Source organism: Brachyhypopomus gauderio, chromosome 7, assembly GCF_052324685.1.
Source record: "Brachyhypopomus gauderio isolate BG-103 chromosome 7, BGAUD_0.2, whole genome shotgun sequence".
NCBI lineage: Eukaryota > Metazoa > Chordata > Actinopteri > Gymnotiformes > Hypopomidae > Brachyhypopomus > Brachyhypopomus gauderio.
This window is the reverse complement of record NC_135217.1, coordinates 23,005,844-23,025,938: the sequence shown is the minus strand read 5'-3', so window position 1 is coordinate 23,025,938 and position 20,095 is coordinate 23,005,844. Positions and strand designations below refer to the sequence as shown.

Here is a 20,095-nt window from a genome sequence, read left to right as displayed (position 1 = left end):
ACGGGCGGAGCCACTGCAATTACGTCATTTTCGCCGAGCGGACCCTCGCCGCTTGTGTGCACTGCAGTGACTTCGCGGGCTACCATTGCATTGTGGGGAATGTAGTGTTTGTGCGTGCAAAACACCAGCGGGCGGCTGTGGCCTGCGGGCCGGTTCTAATAGTAATTAAATATCATCCAGGGGGCCATAGATAATCAATTCGCGGGCCGGATCTGGCCCGCGGGCCTTGACTTTGACATATGTGCTGTAGATGATGGCACCCCCCCCCCCCCCCCCCTCACCTACCAACTAAACTTCTGATTATTATTATACTACACTACTCTCTCCTTCTGTTTACACCTCACACACCTGTCCACTACACTACTCCTTCCTTCTGTTTACTCCTTACACACCTCTCCACTACACTACTCTCTCCTTCTGTTTACACCTCACACACCTGTCCACTACACTACTCCTTCCTTCAGTTTACTTGGGCTACATCTTGCACCTCACAGACATGTGGTGCAGACAGATATGTCATAGCTCCTCCCCCAGTTAAACCCACCCCTGCCTCACAGACACTACCACCTGCATATTTACATACATCTTCGTATTGTTTAACTACTTCCATAGTCCTTCTTGTATGTTAATGATAGTATGTGAATGACATGTCTAATTTATTTTGTATTCACCCATGGTCACATAACAAATGGCTTCTTTCATTGTTAAGGCAACTCGAGGCACATTGACACCACTCAGTCATTCACTTGTGACAACTCCTAACCTCCGAACCTGCAGGGGGCAGAGGTGTGTAGAGGGAGTTCCTGAAGCAGCTATAACACCTGCACACCTGGTTGGGAAAATATTTGTGAACAGAGGAGCACACAGGATAGAAGAAGCATGGAAGACAACTGAGCCCACGGTCAAGATGCAACTGGTACGGGATTGAACACTGTCAATTTAAATGGGGAATATTAAGCCACTGTTTATGTAATCTGTTTTGTCTGGATGATTTGTAAATGAGTTAGTGACTCACTTCACGTTGTACCGAGAAGCATCTTATGCTTATGGTGCATGAAATGCATACTTCTTATAGGTAAACTGAAAATGTGTACTCTGTTTTGGCATGGACTTGCACAAACTTACTGTTTTGGTTATTTAGACTTGGGTTACAGTAATGCTATGTTCTTCATTTCTTCATTTTAAAAGTCATTAATATAAATGACACTAATAAACTTCAACGAAAGGAACACTTGAGTAGTCCCACTGCGTCTTTAAAAGCACCGACAGGCTCTTTTCAAGTTTGAGCAAAGTGAGCAAAGAACTGAGGGAAAACTTCTAGATCTAACAAATAGATTCCACTGAGTGCTGATTAAACTGACCTATCACAGACCTGAATTAATGTTTAGTGCTGATTAAACTGACCTATCACAGACCTGAATTAATGTTTTGGGAATGTCACTCATAGTCGTATGTTTCTGTCAGTATAGTGCAGTATTTTGGAATAGAATCTCTTGTGCTATATGAAGTCTCTCTCTCTCTCTCTCTCTCATACACTGTTTTGTTATACTGAGGGTTATAATGGCATAACTACTCACTGTCCAAATGCAGTGGCTTCAACCAGCACTTTCATCACAGTTTTTTGCCGTTGCTAAAACCCAATTTTATCAAGACTTAACACAGCAGCCAAAGCCACACACACAACACGCGAAACATCTCACGCTTTTGGAAAAAGCAAAGACTTCATCCAAAACTCTTTAACCTCTTGCCAAATTTGTATTTTTGCTTCCGAACTGCACACAAATATCAGATGAACAGCCTTTCCAATATGACACCTACTACACTAATGGGACACATGGAAAACACTTCTTCTGTGTGTGCTCAGTGTGTAGTCTGCTGTACATGTCTGTCATAGTACTCGTATATTCATGTATATTCTCAAATATACAGATTATTTATGTATTTTCAGTGTATATATACCCCATAAAGTACAACACAATTATAAGCGGAATTTCCATATTTTCAGTACTGCAAAACATGACGTATACATTGTAATACATAGACAGGGCCGGAGTGGGACACTTTTTCAGCCCGGGAGTTTTATGACCAAATCCGGCCCAAAATTATTTTCCCCTCCCAATCGGCCCAAACTAGAGATTAACATGAACCGGCCCATCGGGAATCCTCCCGAATCTCCCGATTAGCCACTCCGGCTCTGTACATAGATATAACAAAAGGCAAACTAAGAAGACTTGTAACTTTGACATGCATAATAAGAGTATATCTTGTCATATTTGGGTGTTGCTAGAAGATCTCATCGACATCACAGCTGCTGTCTTCTCTGACCAGACAGCGGGGAAAGTTCCTTCTGGAGTGGTGCATCCTGAATGGATGTTGCTAAAGGTGACAGTTTAAGATGTTGTAAAAGTATGCTAATGTTTGCTCTGGTCATATTGATGATGGCCTCTTTCTGTTCTGGGGGGTGGGCTTCTCTCCCCATTAAGGGGTAGTCCAGCAGTTCTGCAAAAACATGATGTGAACATTTTACTGTATTGGCATGAAATCAACCTATTGTAAGTTCCTGTAACTACTTATATGGTGCTACACCACAGTAGTACAGTTCTGTAATTTAGGTAGCATGGTAGAGTGCATAAGTACTTACTTATTCTTATTGTGAATTGACCAGATGATATTTTTCTTAAATTGAATTGACCAGATGATGCTACAGTGTAGTGGCACAGATTAGGCTGGTCACTTTGCCTCAACCCATGGTCATGGCCACATGGTCAACCAAAGTGGCTCTGATCTCATCCATTATAGTTGCTTGTCCTCTTTTTCATTCTTATTCTCATCCTTTTCCTCATCATTTGTACCCTCTTTATAGTGCACATTTTAGTCATTACTAAATGTGTAAAATTTGCTAGAAGTGTTTGGATAATTGGCTTGGATAATTGGTAGAGTTGCATGACTGTTTTTTCCAAAATAAACACATGGTTTTCAGTTTGGAATGTTGTGTCTAATGTAGGGAACTGTGTTTAATGTTTTACAGAAAGTGTGTTTTAGAAATGCTAAATGAGTTTAAGGCAGAGAATGTGCTTAATGTGCACCAGGTCAATAGATGGGCGAGTCATTGGTTTCCAAAATTCAAGTACCAGTTTTTGGAACTGTAATCAAATGGTATTAACTAGAACTATCAGCCCTTTGTTTTGTCGCTAAAGGACTGTGAGAGGCGACATAAGTTACTTCACTATCAAGCACCATTGACTTTTAATGGATTATTGTGGAGTTTGTATGTGACGCACGGACTGTCTTCTGCCCTCTCCTCCTTATCTCGCTGGTGGTGCAGTGCTGGATGGAGAGGCAGCCGCTCTGAGGTGGTGTGGTGGAGAATGGAGCCTGTGAACATGGGCGCCTCGGTCTACAGGAGGCAGCGTTCAGGCTCCAGACATGGGACACAATAGCCACAGGAACATTTGCATACCTACCAGTCTATAGGTCGGATTTACATACCAATAAGTATATAGCAGCATGTGGTCAGACTGTGGCAGAGAGGGCAGAGTGAAGTCTGGATGTGTGGGGGGGCGGGACCTCCTGGGCCTGCTTCACTCCGCTTTACTGCTGGACATCACACACGCAGGGAAGGACACGGATAGTAATGCTGTGGCACTTCAGTACACACACGGCACACAACACAGTATACACACATACATAGTACACAAACACACGCAGTACACACACAGATAGACACACAATCGGTGTTCAATCTGAGCAGATTTACATTCTTAATTCACATTCAAATTATTTATCCACACTCATGTACACACACAATGTTCAAAATCTCATTAGAAATACAAACTTAAACCAAACAACTCATCGAGCGTTCATTAAATCCTCCCACAAACCACCTCTCTTACACACAGTCACATGGATACATACAGCCAGATCATTTGCTGCAATAATAAAAAAAATGAATTGCTTTTATTCTTTTTTTTAAACATGAAACATGTTCCTGTGTTAAATACGTTGCAGATTACAATATTTATCCTGAATCCCTACCGACCAATTAGTGGCTTGGAGTACAGATTTGTGCGACATGTGAATTCCTCTATTCCGCTGGGTCATTTCCAGGATATTTCAGACGTAGCGTGCATGTGTGAATGTTGTTTCCTGTTTGCAGTGTTTTGTGTGTGTGTGTGTGTGTGTGTGCGCGCGCGCACTCAGCCCGTTTATGTCGTTGTGTGCACTGTGTTAAAGAAGTGGGAGTGAAGAGTTTTCTGTAATAGTTCAAACCTCCTCCATTAGCATCTGCCATTATTATGTCTCAAAGTGGGTAAGGAAGAACACTGAAACACACACACACGTATATAGGACTCTTCCCTGTGAGTGATAAGATCACTCTGACAGAACCTCATTGTCTCACAGTCTGACTGGGTTGGTGTGGACGGCAGAGGTGACTGAGCGGGACTGCAGCACTGGACCAGTGTCAGGGGGAATTCATTAGGTGTCACTGGCCCAGCACTAGCAATTAGGGAGCGAGTGAGCTGCTATCACTCACCCTGTCTGTCCTGCTGAGCCACCGAGATCAAACACGCACAGCTAGTTTTCCCGAGTGTAGAGAGACCAGGCAGGCCATTCAAATACACTCCAGCCTGGCATGCATTCCTCACCCATTCTCTCCATCTCTCCCCTTCTCTCCATCTCTCTATCAATCTTCATCTATCCGTGTACCTCATTTCCAGCTGAGCCCTTCATCGAAGGCTTTTGAAAATCCGCACATTTCGCTCTTTTTATTTAATGCTTTCTGTCACTTAATCATTTGCGCGTTCACCCCCAACCTGTGCTGAGGTTTTTGTCTCAGACTCGTGGCCAGACTATTCGTTCTTTTTCTCTCCCTCTTCCTTTGTTCAAGGAATTTGTCGTGCGCTCTTATGTTTCGGATTCGTAATAACACAGAGCTGATGCAGTCTCCAAATTGAATTTAATTCACAACAACACAAAAGACGCTCCATATGTCATGGATCTTATCTGTCCCTCATCTCAGCAGTCTTGGATAGCCATCACCTCTCATTAGCATCAAAGATGAAGTCTCAGATCTTTCATCCTGACCCTTTGGTGTCCCTGCACCTGACTCGGGCCCCGCCCACCAATCCCACGCCTTCTCTACATTTCCTCTATGACTTTCTGTGATGGTGTATGACGTGGAGGCATGCCACAGATCTCAGTATAAATGATACATAGCCTTCCATGCAGGTGCGGACGAGGGCCTCCATCAGAGGCCAGAAATGAGAGAATCTACTGAGTAACTGGCAGGAACAGAACGGTCCAGAACCGTCGCGTCACATCCATGCTGCGAGCTTTTGCTTTTGGTCATTGTCCCATCAGTCATTTGGAGGTGGACTCCCCCTACATTCCCTCCTGCCATCGCAGAGTTGACGACCTCTCTACCTCCAGTCCAGGGTTCACAGGTGATAAAAGTTCATGAGATGGTGTGGAGGCCCACGCGGCCTGGTATTCTCCTTTTCCTTCCGTTTTGTAGTTCAGTCCAATTTCAGCATGTAAGAATTCTGATGAAGGCACGGCGAAACTCGATGTTGAAGGTGGTGTAAATGACAGGGTTCAGGGCACTGTTGACGTAGCCCAGCCAGGTGAAGGCGCTGTAGAGCTCAGGGGGTATGTAGCACTTTCTGCAGTGAGTGTTCAAGATGTGAGTCACAAAGAAGGGTAGCCAGCAGATGAGGAAGACCCCTGGAGGACACATACACACACGCACACACACACACACACACACACACACACACACACACACACACACACACACACAAGCAAATACACTGAATATGAACTTGCAATTAATACATCAAACATTTAGCTTTCATTACCATGCACTATCCCTCCAGGATATTCAGAGCTCCTAATATATGGTAGCGATTAGATGTCCAACAGCTGCTCTTTCAAATGATGCTCAAAAAAAAATCACACTCTGAAATGTGTAAGATACCCAGAAGTCTATCTTAAGGGCTTGGCCTCAAGAACGGCTTGACCAATCAGCTTTCAGCTGTGGCTGCTGATTTTATTCATTCCCCAATTAGGCAGACACCTCAGATTACCATCAGCATCATTCATCAGCCCTCGATTGCTTCGGTCTTCCACAGAGTGCTGCAACAAATTGTGAGACACGATGCTAATTGTGTGAAATTCTGCAGACAGCAGCTGTGAGAGGCTGCTGGGCTCATGGCTCCAGAGCTCAGATTCTAGATCTGGGGCTCTAGAGCTAGGATTCTAGATCTGGGACTTTAAAAGTTGTGACTCCAGCATATTGCCCCTCTCATCATCACCTACGTAGGTACAAGAGTGAAAGTGAACAGAAGTATCGCTTGTTCTCCATACGTCATAGTTAGAGACGGTACTGTCTGCCTCGTTAAGTCCGAATTCCGGGTTGGTTTTGTGAAACCCTCTTCATAAATTAATTCAGGGAAGGAGCTGGGCTTTCTGACAGGGCATTACTCACCCAGTACAATAGCCAGCGTTTGTGTAGCTTTCTTCTCCCTGGAGTGCATAGTCCTGTGGCGGGCCTGGGTGGACCTGGGTGGTCCACGAGGGAGTGGCTGGAGGGTGGTGTGCGTACGCCCGTTGGACGACTCCTTCACTTCACAGCTCCTCATGGCCACCTGGCCTTCCTCCTGTCCCTCTTCGTCCTCCTGGTTGGGCTCCTGTTCAGTGCGGGCAAAGGAGGCATGGCTTATGCTGCAGTAGTTCTGAATGTCCACTGGGGGCAGCAGGGAGTTCTTAGCGGGCACGGTCCGTAGGCGTTTGCGATGCAGACAGCCAGGGAGAAGCTTGGGACGAAGGACCTTCTCGGAGCTCTCCTAATCACATATGAAAAAAAAATGGAAATATATGGGAAATATGATAGAATGGCTTTACTATCACAGTAACACAATGAGTGCAGTGTTCATCTAGTTATTCTTAAAGTAACACAGTTTTTCATTAAACTTTCAAATGATGGAGACACATGGGACCCAGTATTGTTTCAGCTTTGCTAGGAAACCTTTGTAATCTTTAATCTCACTGTCACTTATCTTCCATCCCCATCAACTAGACTTTGCTACACCTCTCCAAGTAGCCACTATATAAGTTCTGGTGTTTTTGTTTCTCCACTGAGCGGACAAGGTCATGTCAGCTTCTGCAGCCAGACATGTCCGCAGACCTGACTCATTTCTTCATTATCTCCACACAAGATACTGCTGTCCCCCTCTCCCAGCACCTCTGATTCTCACACGCCCCTGATCTCCAGTCTTGATCTGTGGACACTCGTGTAGCGGCTATAGTGCGCCGCAAGTGCCTGGCCCGGTGCCTGGCCCAGTGCCCTATTGAAGCGAGCCACTCTTTGAAGTTATCTGTGGAAATGTGTGTGACGGGTAGGAGGAAGGTAGTCGGAGGCAGCGTAGGGAGGCGAGGCGTGCTGTTGGAGGCAGCGTAGGGAGGCGGTCCGTCCTGCAGCTACAAAGCTGCTAGCTAGTGACAACATGCACCCAGACTGTCCTGAAACTAGCCTCTGCGATAGTGGAGTCGGATACGTGAAGCGGAGTCAGGCTCGCATAAATGCGGGGGGGTTGGGGGGTCGTCTTACTTGCTTAACATGCAGTCTCACAGTCATACGCACATTTACCACATTGAGCTGGATGGGGGACAGGTCATGTCTCTCTTTATGAGTCTCCTCCTGCAAACAAGTCTCCTGCACAAATTAAAGCAAAGGCAAAGGGTCAGATGCAGATAGTCATATAAATAATATATAAAATTGTGTGTGTGTGTGTGTGTGTTGTAGAGCGGGGGAGAGAGAAAGAGAGTGATAAAAGAGACTGAGAAAAGGGAGTGAAGTAGAGAAAGACTGAGCAGAAGAGAGGAGAACCTTACTTAACCTTACCTGCTGTCAGCAGTGCTCTTCTAATCAAATCTAATTACACTAATATCCTCACCCTAACTGGCACATTGCTCATTCACAAGCATGCACGGACTTCTGGGTCTTGCATGCAGAAATAGCATGCATGCATTTACTGTCAAGCCAGGTATGCATCTGTAAGCAATCTCAGTTGTACTGGGACGTTCTGTCCAACGATATCCACAGCAAAGGGAGCCACGCAAGCATGAGGTTCCCAGAGGACACGTGTGTCATGGACAGCAGGTTCCCAGAGGACACGTGTGTCATGGACAGCAGGCTATGGTAGTTGCAGATGTGTTAATCAGCAGCTAAACTCTCCTTGCTGAGTAAAACGACTTTTTGAAAGAAAGAAAACCTCTCAGCACATCTTAAAAAGGTTTTCCTCTGCATATCACATATCACTGCATTTAAATGAAACCTAACCATGCAATAAAATTCCTAGAGTGCCTAGCGCCAGAATGGCTTTGTTGGGACATTTCCAAGGGCTTGACTTTCAAACAAAGGCTATAATATGGAAATCCAGTCATGTGATTGGGTGAACAACCACATGCTAACCCACAGTCATGCTGTTCAGTAAAGCAGAAGAAGAAAGTCTGAAGAAAAGCAAATGTATTTAGTGCTTGTTCAATGCTGAGGAAAATAATGCCAGTGTAGGGTGTGATCCAAGATTTATCTCTAACAAAGTGGTTTGAATCACTTAGTTGGATGCAGTGTTGAAACCCACACGAAACCTAATGGATGTGAGATACTGTTATTAATATCTTGTGTTCTTTATATTGTAATGGAAGGATGATTTTTGCAGGGCACAGCCAAACATCACAACACCTCAAAACATCAAAACGTTTATGAGTCTGACTTAGAAAGTCTTAGAAAATGATATAGCAAATAAAATATCTAGATAACTATTTTATTCCTATGTAACTGACTGTGCTCGCTCTCTCGCTCTCTCGCTCTCACTCTCTATCTATTCTATATATATGTATATATAGTTTGTGTATTGTGTGTGTGTAAGACAGTGAAAGAGAGAGATTAATAATGGTTAAGTACACACAGTTTTATGAGACATGAGGGTCCATTAGCTGTGCTCCTCAATCAGAAGGAGGAACCAGTTTGTATGTGTAGATGTTGAAATCATAACCATTCATTCCATCAATGACTATGATTATTATGATTTAACATAATAATAATAATAATAATAATAATAATAAGTGCGTGTGTGTGTGTGTGTGCTCTGCTCTTACTGCAGGTGGCTGGGCAGCCTGAGCCTGGCCACTGGCCTGGCGAAACGTTATCCTCTTCCTCCTCCGCCTGAGGAAGACGTAGATGCGGATGTAGACCAGAAGTGTCACTATGAAGGGGAGGTAGAATGACACCACTGATGAGTAGATGACAAAATCCGGGTTTGATATGGAGCACACCAGTGGGTCATCTGCAAAACGCACACACACACACACACACACACACACACACACACACACACACACACACACACACACACACACACACACACACACACACACACACACACACACCACCAAAGCACACACCCAACGCACATAAACACACCACCAAAACCTGCATTTAACATGTGTAACTACATCTGAGCACTCTGTGACTCCACCGTTCAACCGTAACTCAAACATTATTAGAATCTGTCAGCTCATTTTTATGGTGTTCTAAACATCAAAGCCACGATGTGATAAGTGAAGAGGAAGTAATGAAGTTGTCTCTGCTTTAACGTGTAATCAGTACCCTCACATGCACAGACCTGCAGAATTCACAATTATATGAGCTAGTTTCTATGGTGACATAATTAAAGATCCTTGTAACTTGTCACCATCAACCCTTTAGAGTAGGTGGATCAGGAGGAATCCACTGGGAGCAAGTAGAAAAAATGTCTACATTATTCCAGGAAGTCTTATTTTTGTATGATACAGCTTGTTACATCTTCTCATGAGAGTAATCTTGTTAACTGATTGCATAAATTACTTGGATTCAGCATTTGTTCTATACAATTGCAAAATTTTATCAGACTGATTGAAATGTCAAATCTTTATTTCTGATTCTACGCATATTCGCACTGCTGTTTGAAGATTTGTACTTTAGAAACAATGGTAACACTTTTAATATGGTTCCTTTGTAACCTAGTAACTATGTAAGGATAAATCATGACTGAACATAGTAACATAAAAAACAAATATAGTAAGATCATGAACAAGTATAGAAACATAGCAAACAAATATAGAAACATCATAAACAAATAACATCTAGAAACTCATGTTAGATTTTGCTTCTCAGGTGAATGAGACGAGTATCTCTCTGGTCCTTGGGCATAGTGATTCTACATACTAACACTCATGCAAATCATCAAATAGTAAGTAATAAATAATTAATAACCATTTAACCATCACACAATAGTATTCGTCTGAATCCTAAAAGGTGTGCTGCTATGTGTTTTATATTCAAACAAAATATCAATGGTTGGCAATCTATTAGATGATTTATTACCAGACTTCAACATTTCATCATGAATCATGAACTGGAACAGTGTATGAGACACCTTCATTAGTTAAGAGTTTCGGTGTCCTTATTGCAATGTAAGATCATGCCACAAAGTCATATGTAAGTGATGAAATGCATTAGTAAACAAACACTACCTATCGATGCCTAAGCGCTCATTAACAGTAACAGTGAGTAGTATTTGTCCCCTGTTACTATGTAAAATCATTCTTTCTGTAGATGTACTAGAGGAAGTTCCTTCTCCTGATTGTTCTCTGACTGTTCAGTGAAGCATAATTCAGTACGAGTTTGCCATAATTACTATTTTCCTTTATGATACTTTTATATCCATTCATGTTGATGCTATATTTGTTCACAATTTGTCCTTGCATAGTTACTAGGTTCCTTAGTAACCTAGTTACTAAGGAACCGTATTGAAAAGTGTTATGGAATTAATTATAATAAAATGCAACAATACAGTATGCTTTCCAGTATGTTTGCTCACTGTGTTGAAGATTCAAGCAGGTGTGTAACGGAGTGGTGAAGGAGAAAAGAACACTAGTTACAGCTAACTAGTCTAGCAGCATTGGAATTTCAAATAATTCTGTAATATACCAAAATAACTTACTCAAAATGAGTAAAATTTTGGTGAAATCTCATGATAAACTGAATTGTTTCTTAAAGAATTGTAATCAAATCGAACCACTGTGAGGTCCGAGATTTTGACCACTCCTAGCCACCATTATGAAAAGAAACAGATGTCATGAGTGTTTACCTGTAGTATTGAAACCAAACAGTAGGGGGCAGGAGACAGCAAAGGCCAGAATCCATACAGTAGCAATCATGACGGACACCCTTTTACGAGAAGTGTGAGTAGTGTTGTACAAGACAGGCATTACCACGGCTGTGTACCTGCAATGACAGAGACATGTCATCTACCTGGAAAGGTGAGAGTAGCAACACTTTTCACTTTTTATTGTCACGTGACTCAAACACCAATATTAACCAATAAGTTCATTCACAGGCCTCTCTCTGCACATAAAACATTACACATAGATATAAAACTCAATATAAACCCCTAAACACAAAAATCCATATAGAAAACAGCCTTGAAAATGCCTATATAGTGGTGCATTCCACCTTCTTTGGCATTTAGACCCACAGCAATTAATTGTGGCATAGATTCTACTAGGTGTTGAAATCGTTGTGCAGGAATCTTAGCCTGTGCGGACTGGATAGCGTCTCGCAGTACGTAGATGGATGTAGTGACCTCTTCTAATTAGCCAATTCTAGCTCATCCCAGAGATGCAAGATTTAGATCTGGGGTCTGAGAAAGTCAGACAAGCATGAAACTCTTGGTCAGAGGGCCAAGGGTGTGCCAAGAAAGCATCATCCCCACCATTCCTCCATCTGCACCCGCCTGAACTATTGACACCTGACAGGAAGGGCTGATTGATCCATGCTGCTTGTGCGAGGTTCTGACCCTTACATCAGCATGGCGCAACAGCTGTCTGGATTCATCTGACCAGGCAATGTTTTTCGACAGCTCAGTCATCCAGTTCCTGCAATTTTGCCCACTGAAGTCTTTCCCTTAGACGGCAATGTGGTCAAAATGGTTATCTGCTGTTATAGGCCAGCCATGCTAAGGAATGATGATTTGATCGGACATATTAGTTGGAGCATCAGCATTGAATTCAGCTGCAATTAGTGTTTTGCATGTTGGTCAGAATGATCCACAGCGTCCTTCTCTGACCCCTTCCATCCATGAGTTGTCTACATCTACTGAATCAACTTTTGCTGTTTTTCCTCAATTACACCACTCCCAGTTTACTGTCTAAGAAAACTTCTCATCTGATTTTATACTACTCTCCAGGGTACCGTGTCTAATTTCCATGAAGAGATATTCCGGTCCTGAAAGGGCAGGTGTCTCCCTTGAGGCCCTCTTCGGTGATGCAGAAAGGTTCTTTCTACAAGCTGTGACTGACTCATTGTCATTTTGCTCTTTCCTATCTGTGTGGTCATTATTGGTCTGTCATTACCCATAGTGCCTTGTTCAGCACCATCTCAGGTGGAGAATCTTTCTCAAGTATCGGTTAATGAATGCTTGGATCGTTTTGGAGGACACTCCATGTCTCTAAACCACTCACGGATGTAATTTTGGGGGGGGGGACGGGGGGGACATGTCCCCCCCACTTTTTCAAAAGCCGGCTTTGGTCCCCCCCCAGTTTTTACGGTTAAAACCAAATATTTAAATAGCGACGAATCCATGTCCCCCCCACTTTTGAAATCAAAATTACGTCCATGAAACCACTAAAGCAGGGTCACTTGCTCAACTCGATGCAGGTGGGCAAATGACCCTGCTCGACTCTCCCTGGTTTATGTAGTATCCATGAATGTTGTATCCATGATCCACAGTTACTCTTCACTTGTGATCTTCCTTAAACCTCAGTGGCCTTCACTAGTACTTAGTACTCAAGAGATTCAAGTGTTTTACCTCACATGTAAGATTTCACCATCGGTGCTACATGTGGTAGAACTATTGGAGTAAGGGCTATGGCACTATGGGACAGGTGAACACAGGTCAGTGCAGAAAGCAAAACATTAAAAATGCCTGTAAAAAACATGGCTCAGTATAAGACTGAGACTGGATAAAAGTCCACATGAACTCAGGACTAATGACCACTGTTACTCATAGTGCTTCTTTTTGTTTACCTCTTTAGCTGCAGACGTATTTAGCAATTAGGATGTATTATTCATTAATCACATAGAAACAATGAAGGAAGGCGTGAAGCGAGAAGGAGGACCACGAGGAAGCCCTATGGTTCTCTAGAGTGTAATACTATAAAATAATGGTTCCCACAATGGCTCAGAGTGGAATTGCAGCACTAAGGTTCAGTGTCTGGTTGTGTTGTGTATCATCCGTTGCTAGGAAGTAGATGAGGTCAGATAGAGGAGGGTGTCTCTCGTTGTGGGGATATACTCCAACAGAACACCTAATATAAACAGGAAGGAACCTTATTCTGTTTACTATCCATAACAAGGGAGCTAATGTGTTAAATATCTAAATTATTTGAGATTACTTTGGGGGGGGGGGGGGGGGTGTGAGGAGCTGCCTTGTCTACTCATGGAGATCCTCTGGAAGTTGCAGTTTTTGTCTCCTCTGCCAAGTAAGCTCACTTTGCTTGTTTGTAGATGTAATTGGATACATTGGGACCTACTAACCATTTGAATTATTAATGTAGATTAATGCCTTTTATCAAATTCCCAGTGAGCCCCATCCCTATCTATCTGACGGCAGAGAGAGAACTGAGGCTGGAAGAAATAACCCAGGTTACTCTTCTGTGTCTTGTGCATCTTAACCATGGCTAGATAGTCAGGGAATGCTGAATATGCAATCAGGACACACAAACACATACATTTTAGAAGAGGTTTGTGTTACAATTACAGAACAAAAGCCAGCAATTAGATTACTGGTGGATGTTATTTTATCAATTATCTGCATAAAAATACAAACATACAGTACGCGAATACTCAATGTTCATGAAATGACCAAGTGTACATAAGTTCAAAATGTAAAATACAATCAGTTTAATCTGAATAAGCTTTTTTTCTTACATTTATACACTGTCCACAGGGCATAACACCAGACTTTTAACCCACAGAAATCTTTGGGGAACTAAATTAAAACTTAAGTAAAGTTAATGTTATAGAATATATTTCTTATTAGGTATTTTAAGCTGACGCAGTGATATAAGGGAATAAAGAAAAAAGTAATTTATATTTGCTTTTATTCAACTTATATTACTTTGTGGGCTTTTTTGAGGCTGTATGTTTCAATGGAATGGATATTTTTCATTAAAAATTAATTAAGTGCTCATAATTGTGAATGATTCTCTGCAGAAGTGGCTTCAGGTTATGCACCGCCGAATGCAGAACAGAGCAGAACAGAACACCACACTTGGAACCTTCACAGCTGTCATTAGCATAACAATTCCAGCCAAAGAAAGCAAAATCCAATTAGCAAAGAGGGCTGGGATTTGGCCAGACTGATAGAAATCTTAGAACTTCCTCTTGATCTCTTTCTCAACTCTTATACTTCTTCTTCTTGTCTATATCTACAGATATACAGCAAGTGAAAAAGAACAGGTATTAAAATTACAATTCTTTCTGTTTAAGGGCAGATTTCTTTGTTGCAAGCTACTCTGTTTCTGTCCCTACTTTACAGCCCTTCTCTCTAACATCACATATGATTTTTAGCATTTACAAAACAGCAGATTTTCTTAACCAACCATAACCAGTTATAATCCTACCATAAAACAAAGTTCAGCTGACATACAGCCAGAGTGACACGCCCATAAACACACACACACACGCACACACACACCTTGCTCTTCTTCACACCCACTCAACTGCCCCTCCTATTCAACAGACTATTAATCAGTAGTCACACACATCTGTCCCTCATTCATCTTAATCGCTGTCTCTGCTAGAACCCGTAGGACTTCAGTCTCCAGTGCTCCTAATATCGCCTCAGGCTGAGACACAAGACTGCAGCACCCTCCAAATCTGGGAAGCTTTATTTAGCATTCGCCTGTTGGAGCAGTACTAAAACTCGTTTGTTCACACTCCCGGCGAGGTTCAAAGCAGTCACCTCTGTGTGAGGGTGTTAACGATGCACCTGACCCTTGGGCAGGAATTAAATAATAACGGAGTCATTAATGCAGGTGTCGCTCCCAAGAGGCGCACACGAGAGGTCACATGTGCAGACTTCCTCTGCCAGGTTGTCCATTAGAGAAGTGCATGAAGTGCCTTTTGGCTGGAGGTGAATGTACAGAATGTTCATTAACATTAAATAGAACATGTACCATGTGTCTAGTGCAATAAATAATGGAACCTAAACACAGTTGAGCCCATGGAACAAGAAAACAAGCGTGACCATATACTGTTCTTCTACATTCCACGAAACAAAGGCAATAATTTGAAGCATTATTGCAAGTTTTATTTTTAAATGCCCATGTGTGCCCTGTATTGTTCATTTATACTGATTGTGTGTTCATGACAGCATTTGAGACTGCTTCAGGATTCAGGAGCCCTGCACTAGTTCTCCACCCAACAATGTGGAGGAAGGTGGAGCCTGGAGACTGCTGTGGTTCCTGTAGGTGGAGCTTGGGTTATGCCATCCAGGGGCTGACAGGTTCATGCCTGAGAAGAAGCCCCAGACACCCTGCTTACAGGAGGGATCGTTTCAGCTGGGCACTCTTCCCGGGACAGTGCTGCCAGTGCACACCTGAAGTCCCACCTGCTGAGGACACAGTGTCCACTCCCCCAGTGTCCTCGTGTGGTGCTGTGCGCCATGTGGTTCTGTGTAGTTCTGTTTTGTTTGGCTGTCCAGACTGTGTGATTGCATTTAACATTACTTGTACTTACATCCTCTACACTCGCCTATGACACAATGTTTTGAATTCAACAACGTGAAATAGAAATGTATGAAATTCATGTATACGTCACCAACAAATTAAGGCAGTGTCACTAGAAATTCACGCTCCTTCAAACTCTGTACATGAATTTCCTGGTGAGCGGAACTTTGGTTTGATGTTGCAGAACATTTGCGAAACCCCAAAGGAAGTATATCTCCATGCATGGCAGAGGGATGCATTACCTGTCAATGCTGATGGCGCACAGGTTAAGGATGCTGGCAGTACACATCATCACATCAAGAGTCACAAAGATGTTGCAGTACAGACGACTGAACAGCCAGGCACCCCCAACCACCTGCGTGTTTTAAGAACAAAGACAGAGTCTGATTATTCCACACTTTTACAGCTACACAGGTCCAATCCCTCTCTGATGCTTGGGTTTGATGGACAGCTAAAAGCCCCTGATCTGAAGACCTTAACACTCTCACATTATAAAGAGCACACAAGATCTCGGTAATGTATGCTAAGACCTCGTTGTGTAAATCATGATAATTAAGCTCTAAAATTCCAAAGTCAATTATGTTGCTTAAAGGTATCCAGTGAAGATAGGTCAACACAAGTGTAATGTTGTGCACTTTTCTGGAGTGAGCAGACAGCTACTGCCCTTTGAACAAGCTGCAGAAGATGATTCAGACAAACGAACAAGCCATTACAGTAGTCCAAATGGGTAGAGACAAAGGCATGAATAAAATGATATTTTCCATATCCAGAAATGGAAGTAAATGTCTAACTTTGCTAATGTTTCTAAGTTGAAAAAAGCAGGATTGAAGAACCCTCTTGAAGTATATATTAAAACTAAGATGGAGATCAAATATCACACCCAGGTTTCTTACATATTAGCCATTCTAATAAAATTTATTAGCCATGTATTAGCCATTCTAATAAAATACAATGGTCAAGGTATCAAAGGCTGCACCAGTGTCTAAATGAATTAAGACAGAAACATCAGCAGTGTTGGCATGCCTTATAAGCTACTTTAAACTCTTAAGAGAGCTGTCTGAGTTCTTTTCTTTGGGCAAATGAAATTTTTCCAGAGTGCTATTTTCTTCAAAAGGTTGCCTCGGTTGAAATGAGATAGCTTTTTCCAAAATAATTTACATTAAAGGTAATTTAGGCCTAAATCATTACAAATTGACGAATCGAGTTTTGTTCGACTCTACACACTCTGGAAGGCAACTGAACTATGCAAAGAGGTGGACATATTCTTTCCAGCTAAAGTGTGTTGGGGAGAGCAGCCTAACAGAATGCTGGCCTATTCATAGCAGTTACTGAGTGATTCACCTATACAGAGACCTAGCCGACTAGCCAACTCTACGTCATTTTCTAACCCAGTTTGTAAAGGGGTGGAAGTGGTAATTCAGTGGTCCCCTGCAACATCTGGATCATAACTTAATGAACATGTTTGTGTGCAGCGAGAATACTGGTGAAAGCCTATTCAATATTAAACTGATACACGACTGTGGGAGAGAATCTCGCCTCAATAGCCTGTTTTGCCCGTGGGTACGTACCTCCAAGTAGACAGCCCAAGGCATGACGAGAGAAGCCACTAGCAGATCCGACACTGCCAGACTCACCACAAGGTAGTTAGTGGTAGTCTGGAGAGACCTCTCTCGGACCACTGCCAGGCATACGAGAACATTGCCGAATACAATGGCCAAGATGAGCAGTGAATAGAGCATGGCATAGTAGTTCAACAGGCCCTCGTGGAGGTCTGGAGCCAGGCTGGAGTTTGTCCCTGTGCTGAATGACTGCTCTGAATCATTCCACAACCATTCACCACTGTGAAACATTGCCATGTGTGGGAGAGACCTGAGCACAGTGGAATTGAACCAATTGGAAAGAAAAAAAAAACAAAATAAAGTTGTCAAATGTTATTGAAACCTACAACTTCCTGTGTATGATTTCAAAGACAGTATATATTAATAAGAATAAATATGAAGATTTACTTCATACAGACCATACTATAAGGGGGTCACGGTGAGTTTTGCATGGCACCATGATCTAACAAGCACTGTGAGGTTTAGAAAATAATGAAAACCAATAAACCAAGCCCTTACACACTGTCAGTGAGTGTATATGAGAGAGAGAGAGAAAGAGAGAGAGAGAGAGAGAATGATTTGCTCCCTGTAAACTTAACATTTTACCTTAATGTTCTCTTTCTAAAAGCAGAGTGCGACTTTGTGTACCCTAATATGGATCATCAACTTGCTTCGCACCACACCAACTATAAAAATACGCATGGCTGACCGATAAATTAATCTTCAAATTGTGATTTTAACCACCATTTCCATATGTACAATAGCCTATACACGTTTGCCATAAATACATTCTTCAATAATGTAAGTTAGGTTTAATTTCACCTGAAGGAATAGTATTATTCTATTTTGAATCTGGCATTTGCAATGGCCGAGAGGCAATTTCATTGTCGTTTATACTTTGAAACCCAATAAATCTGGAACATATCTGATTAGGTATATGATTCTCAAAAATACTAATTTTGCATGTAATCAAATATGCGTGTGGTCAAAAATCGCTTTCTTAATTTAGTCACCTACAGGTGCAACGAATTACGCATACGAGCACTGTGCATTAAGTAAATTCTAGAGAAATTACAGTAGTGTCAGGGGACACGAAGTCAGACATATGAAAGAAAAATGTTAAGTACATTGTTAGTGCCGAAGTTCACAAATTCATCTTAAAACTTACAGCATGACTCCATGCCAAAGATAAATATTGCTCTGTATTAACAATGCAAATATATATCTTAATATTACGCAAAATCGAGCACTTAATAGATTTTCATATGAAACGGTCACATCTATAGAATGTGTACCTGTTATGTTTCTGCAGCGAAGAACTGGAACGCATCGGAATGTCCCTGCTTCCTTCGGTAGGAGATGAAAGTTAACTGGACGCGCGAGCGGCCAGAAACGGCATCATTCTCCCCGCTCTGGAGATTGTGCGTCTCTTGTGAAACTCATTACTGCATTCTGCTTCAAATACATCCACATGCCAGGTTTCTGCATTGGATTACACTAAAACCCTCATCCCTATTAGTTTTACAAGATTTTACGCTGTGCTGATTATGAGAGTTAATACATCATTCCCTTTCATAAAGCGTTTCCCGTGCGAATGAATCTTTCCAGTTTTCATTCACTGATTTTATACCTCAAGAAATAAAAACTCGCAATCTAATGCTAAAAGAAGAAAAAAATACTTTTATATATGTATAGGCTACATATATAAATTGATTGGGTAGCGACAAGTTTATCCATTTTGAAAGGTTCTTTTATTCCTTTTCTTGTCTTTTTTGGATGAAAGGAGAAATTCGCGCATCCCCCGTAGGTATAAATGTGCCGTTTGAAAACCGAAGCCCCTAGACACAGACTCAGCTGGCCAGCTAACAACGCAAGACGCAGTGTGAACATGCTTCTTTGAATGATTCAGTTTCTTCTTGGGGAGTGCATCGAGATCACTTTCCCTACAGCTTATTTGCAAACAGTGTACCATCAAAGCCCAAACAATATTACAAGGTACAGTAAATTATCTTAACTCACAGCAGAATATAACCCACACTTTGCTGATGGCAAAAATACTATTCTTAGCCTAACCTCACTTGACCGTTACAGTCCTTTGCAGTCGCTAAGACCCAAAAACTGGTACTTGTAGCACGATTTGGGAAAGCATTAACTGATGTAGCCTATCTATTGACCTGGTGCACTAAACCTTAAGTACATTCTCTGCCTTACATCATTTAGCAATTCTAAAATACAGTTTTTGCTAAATACACAGTTGCAAATTAAACACAGTTCCCTACATTAGACACAATATTCCAAACTGAAAGCCATGTGTTTATTTTGGAAAAACACAGTCATGCAATTCCCACACGCCCTACCAATTATCCAAACCCAGCCCTCACAGGTAAATCCAAGCCCAGCCCTCACAGGTAAACCCAAACCCAGCCCTCACAAGTAAACCCAAACCCAGCCCTCACAAGTAAACCCAAACCCAGCCCTCACAAGTAAACCCAAGCCCAGCCCTCACAACAGGTGTTGTCACAAAGCAGCTTTACAAGTGCAGAGTCCAAGCCCCCAGTGAGCAAGCCAAGGGCGACAGTTAAGGAAAAACTCCCTAAGGGCATGAGGAAGAAACCTTGAGAGGAACCAAGACTCGGGGGGGGGGGGGGGGGGGGGGGGGGGGG

At 42.3% G+C, this 20,095-nt stretch overlaps 1 protein-coding gene across 2 annotated transcripts; it reads right to left on the bottom strand.

Moving 5' to 3' along the window:
* Window positions 1–3,961: 3,961 nt before the first annotated feature.
* On the bottom strand, window positions 3,962–19,027 carry drd3 (dopamine receptor D3). 2 transcript variants are annotated; one of them, XM_077010712.1, is made up of 8 exons: window positions 18,728–19,027; window positions 17,403–17,703; window positions 16,077–16,189; window positions 11,193–11,329; window positions 9,160–9,347; window positions 7,643–7,714; window positions 6,488–6,845; window positions 3,962–5,724 (listed from the first exon to the last, which is right to left on the bottom strand). In XM_077010712.1, exons 1-8 carry the CDS (start codon window positions 18,760–18,762, stop codon window positions 5,528–5,530), a joined length of 1,401 nt encoding a protein of 466 aa, XP_076866827.1. In that variant the 5' UTR covers window positions 18,763–19,027; the 3' UTR covers window positions 3,962–5,527. The 2 variants fall into 2 exon arrangements, with proteins under 2 accessions (XP_076866827.1, XP_076866828.1); XM_077010713.1 differs by having other exon boundaries at window positions 9,160–9,266.
* Window positions 19,028–20,095: the final 1,068 nt, after the last annotated feature.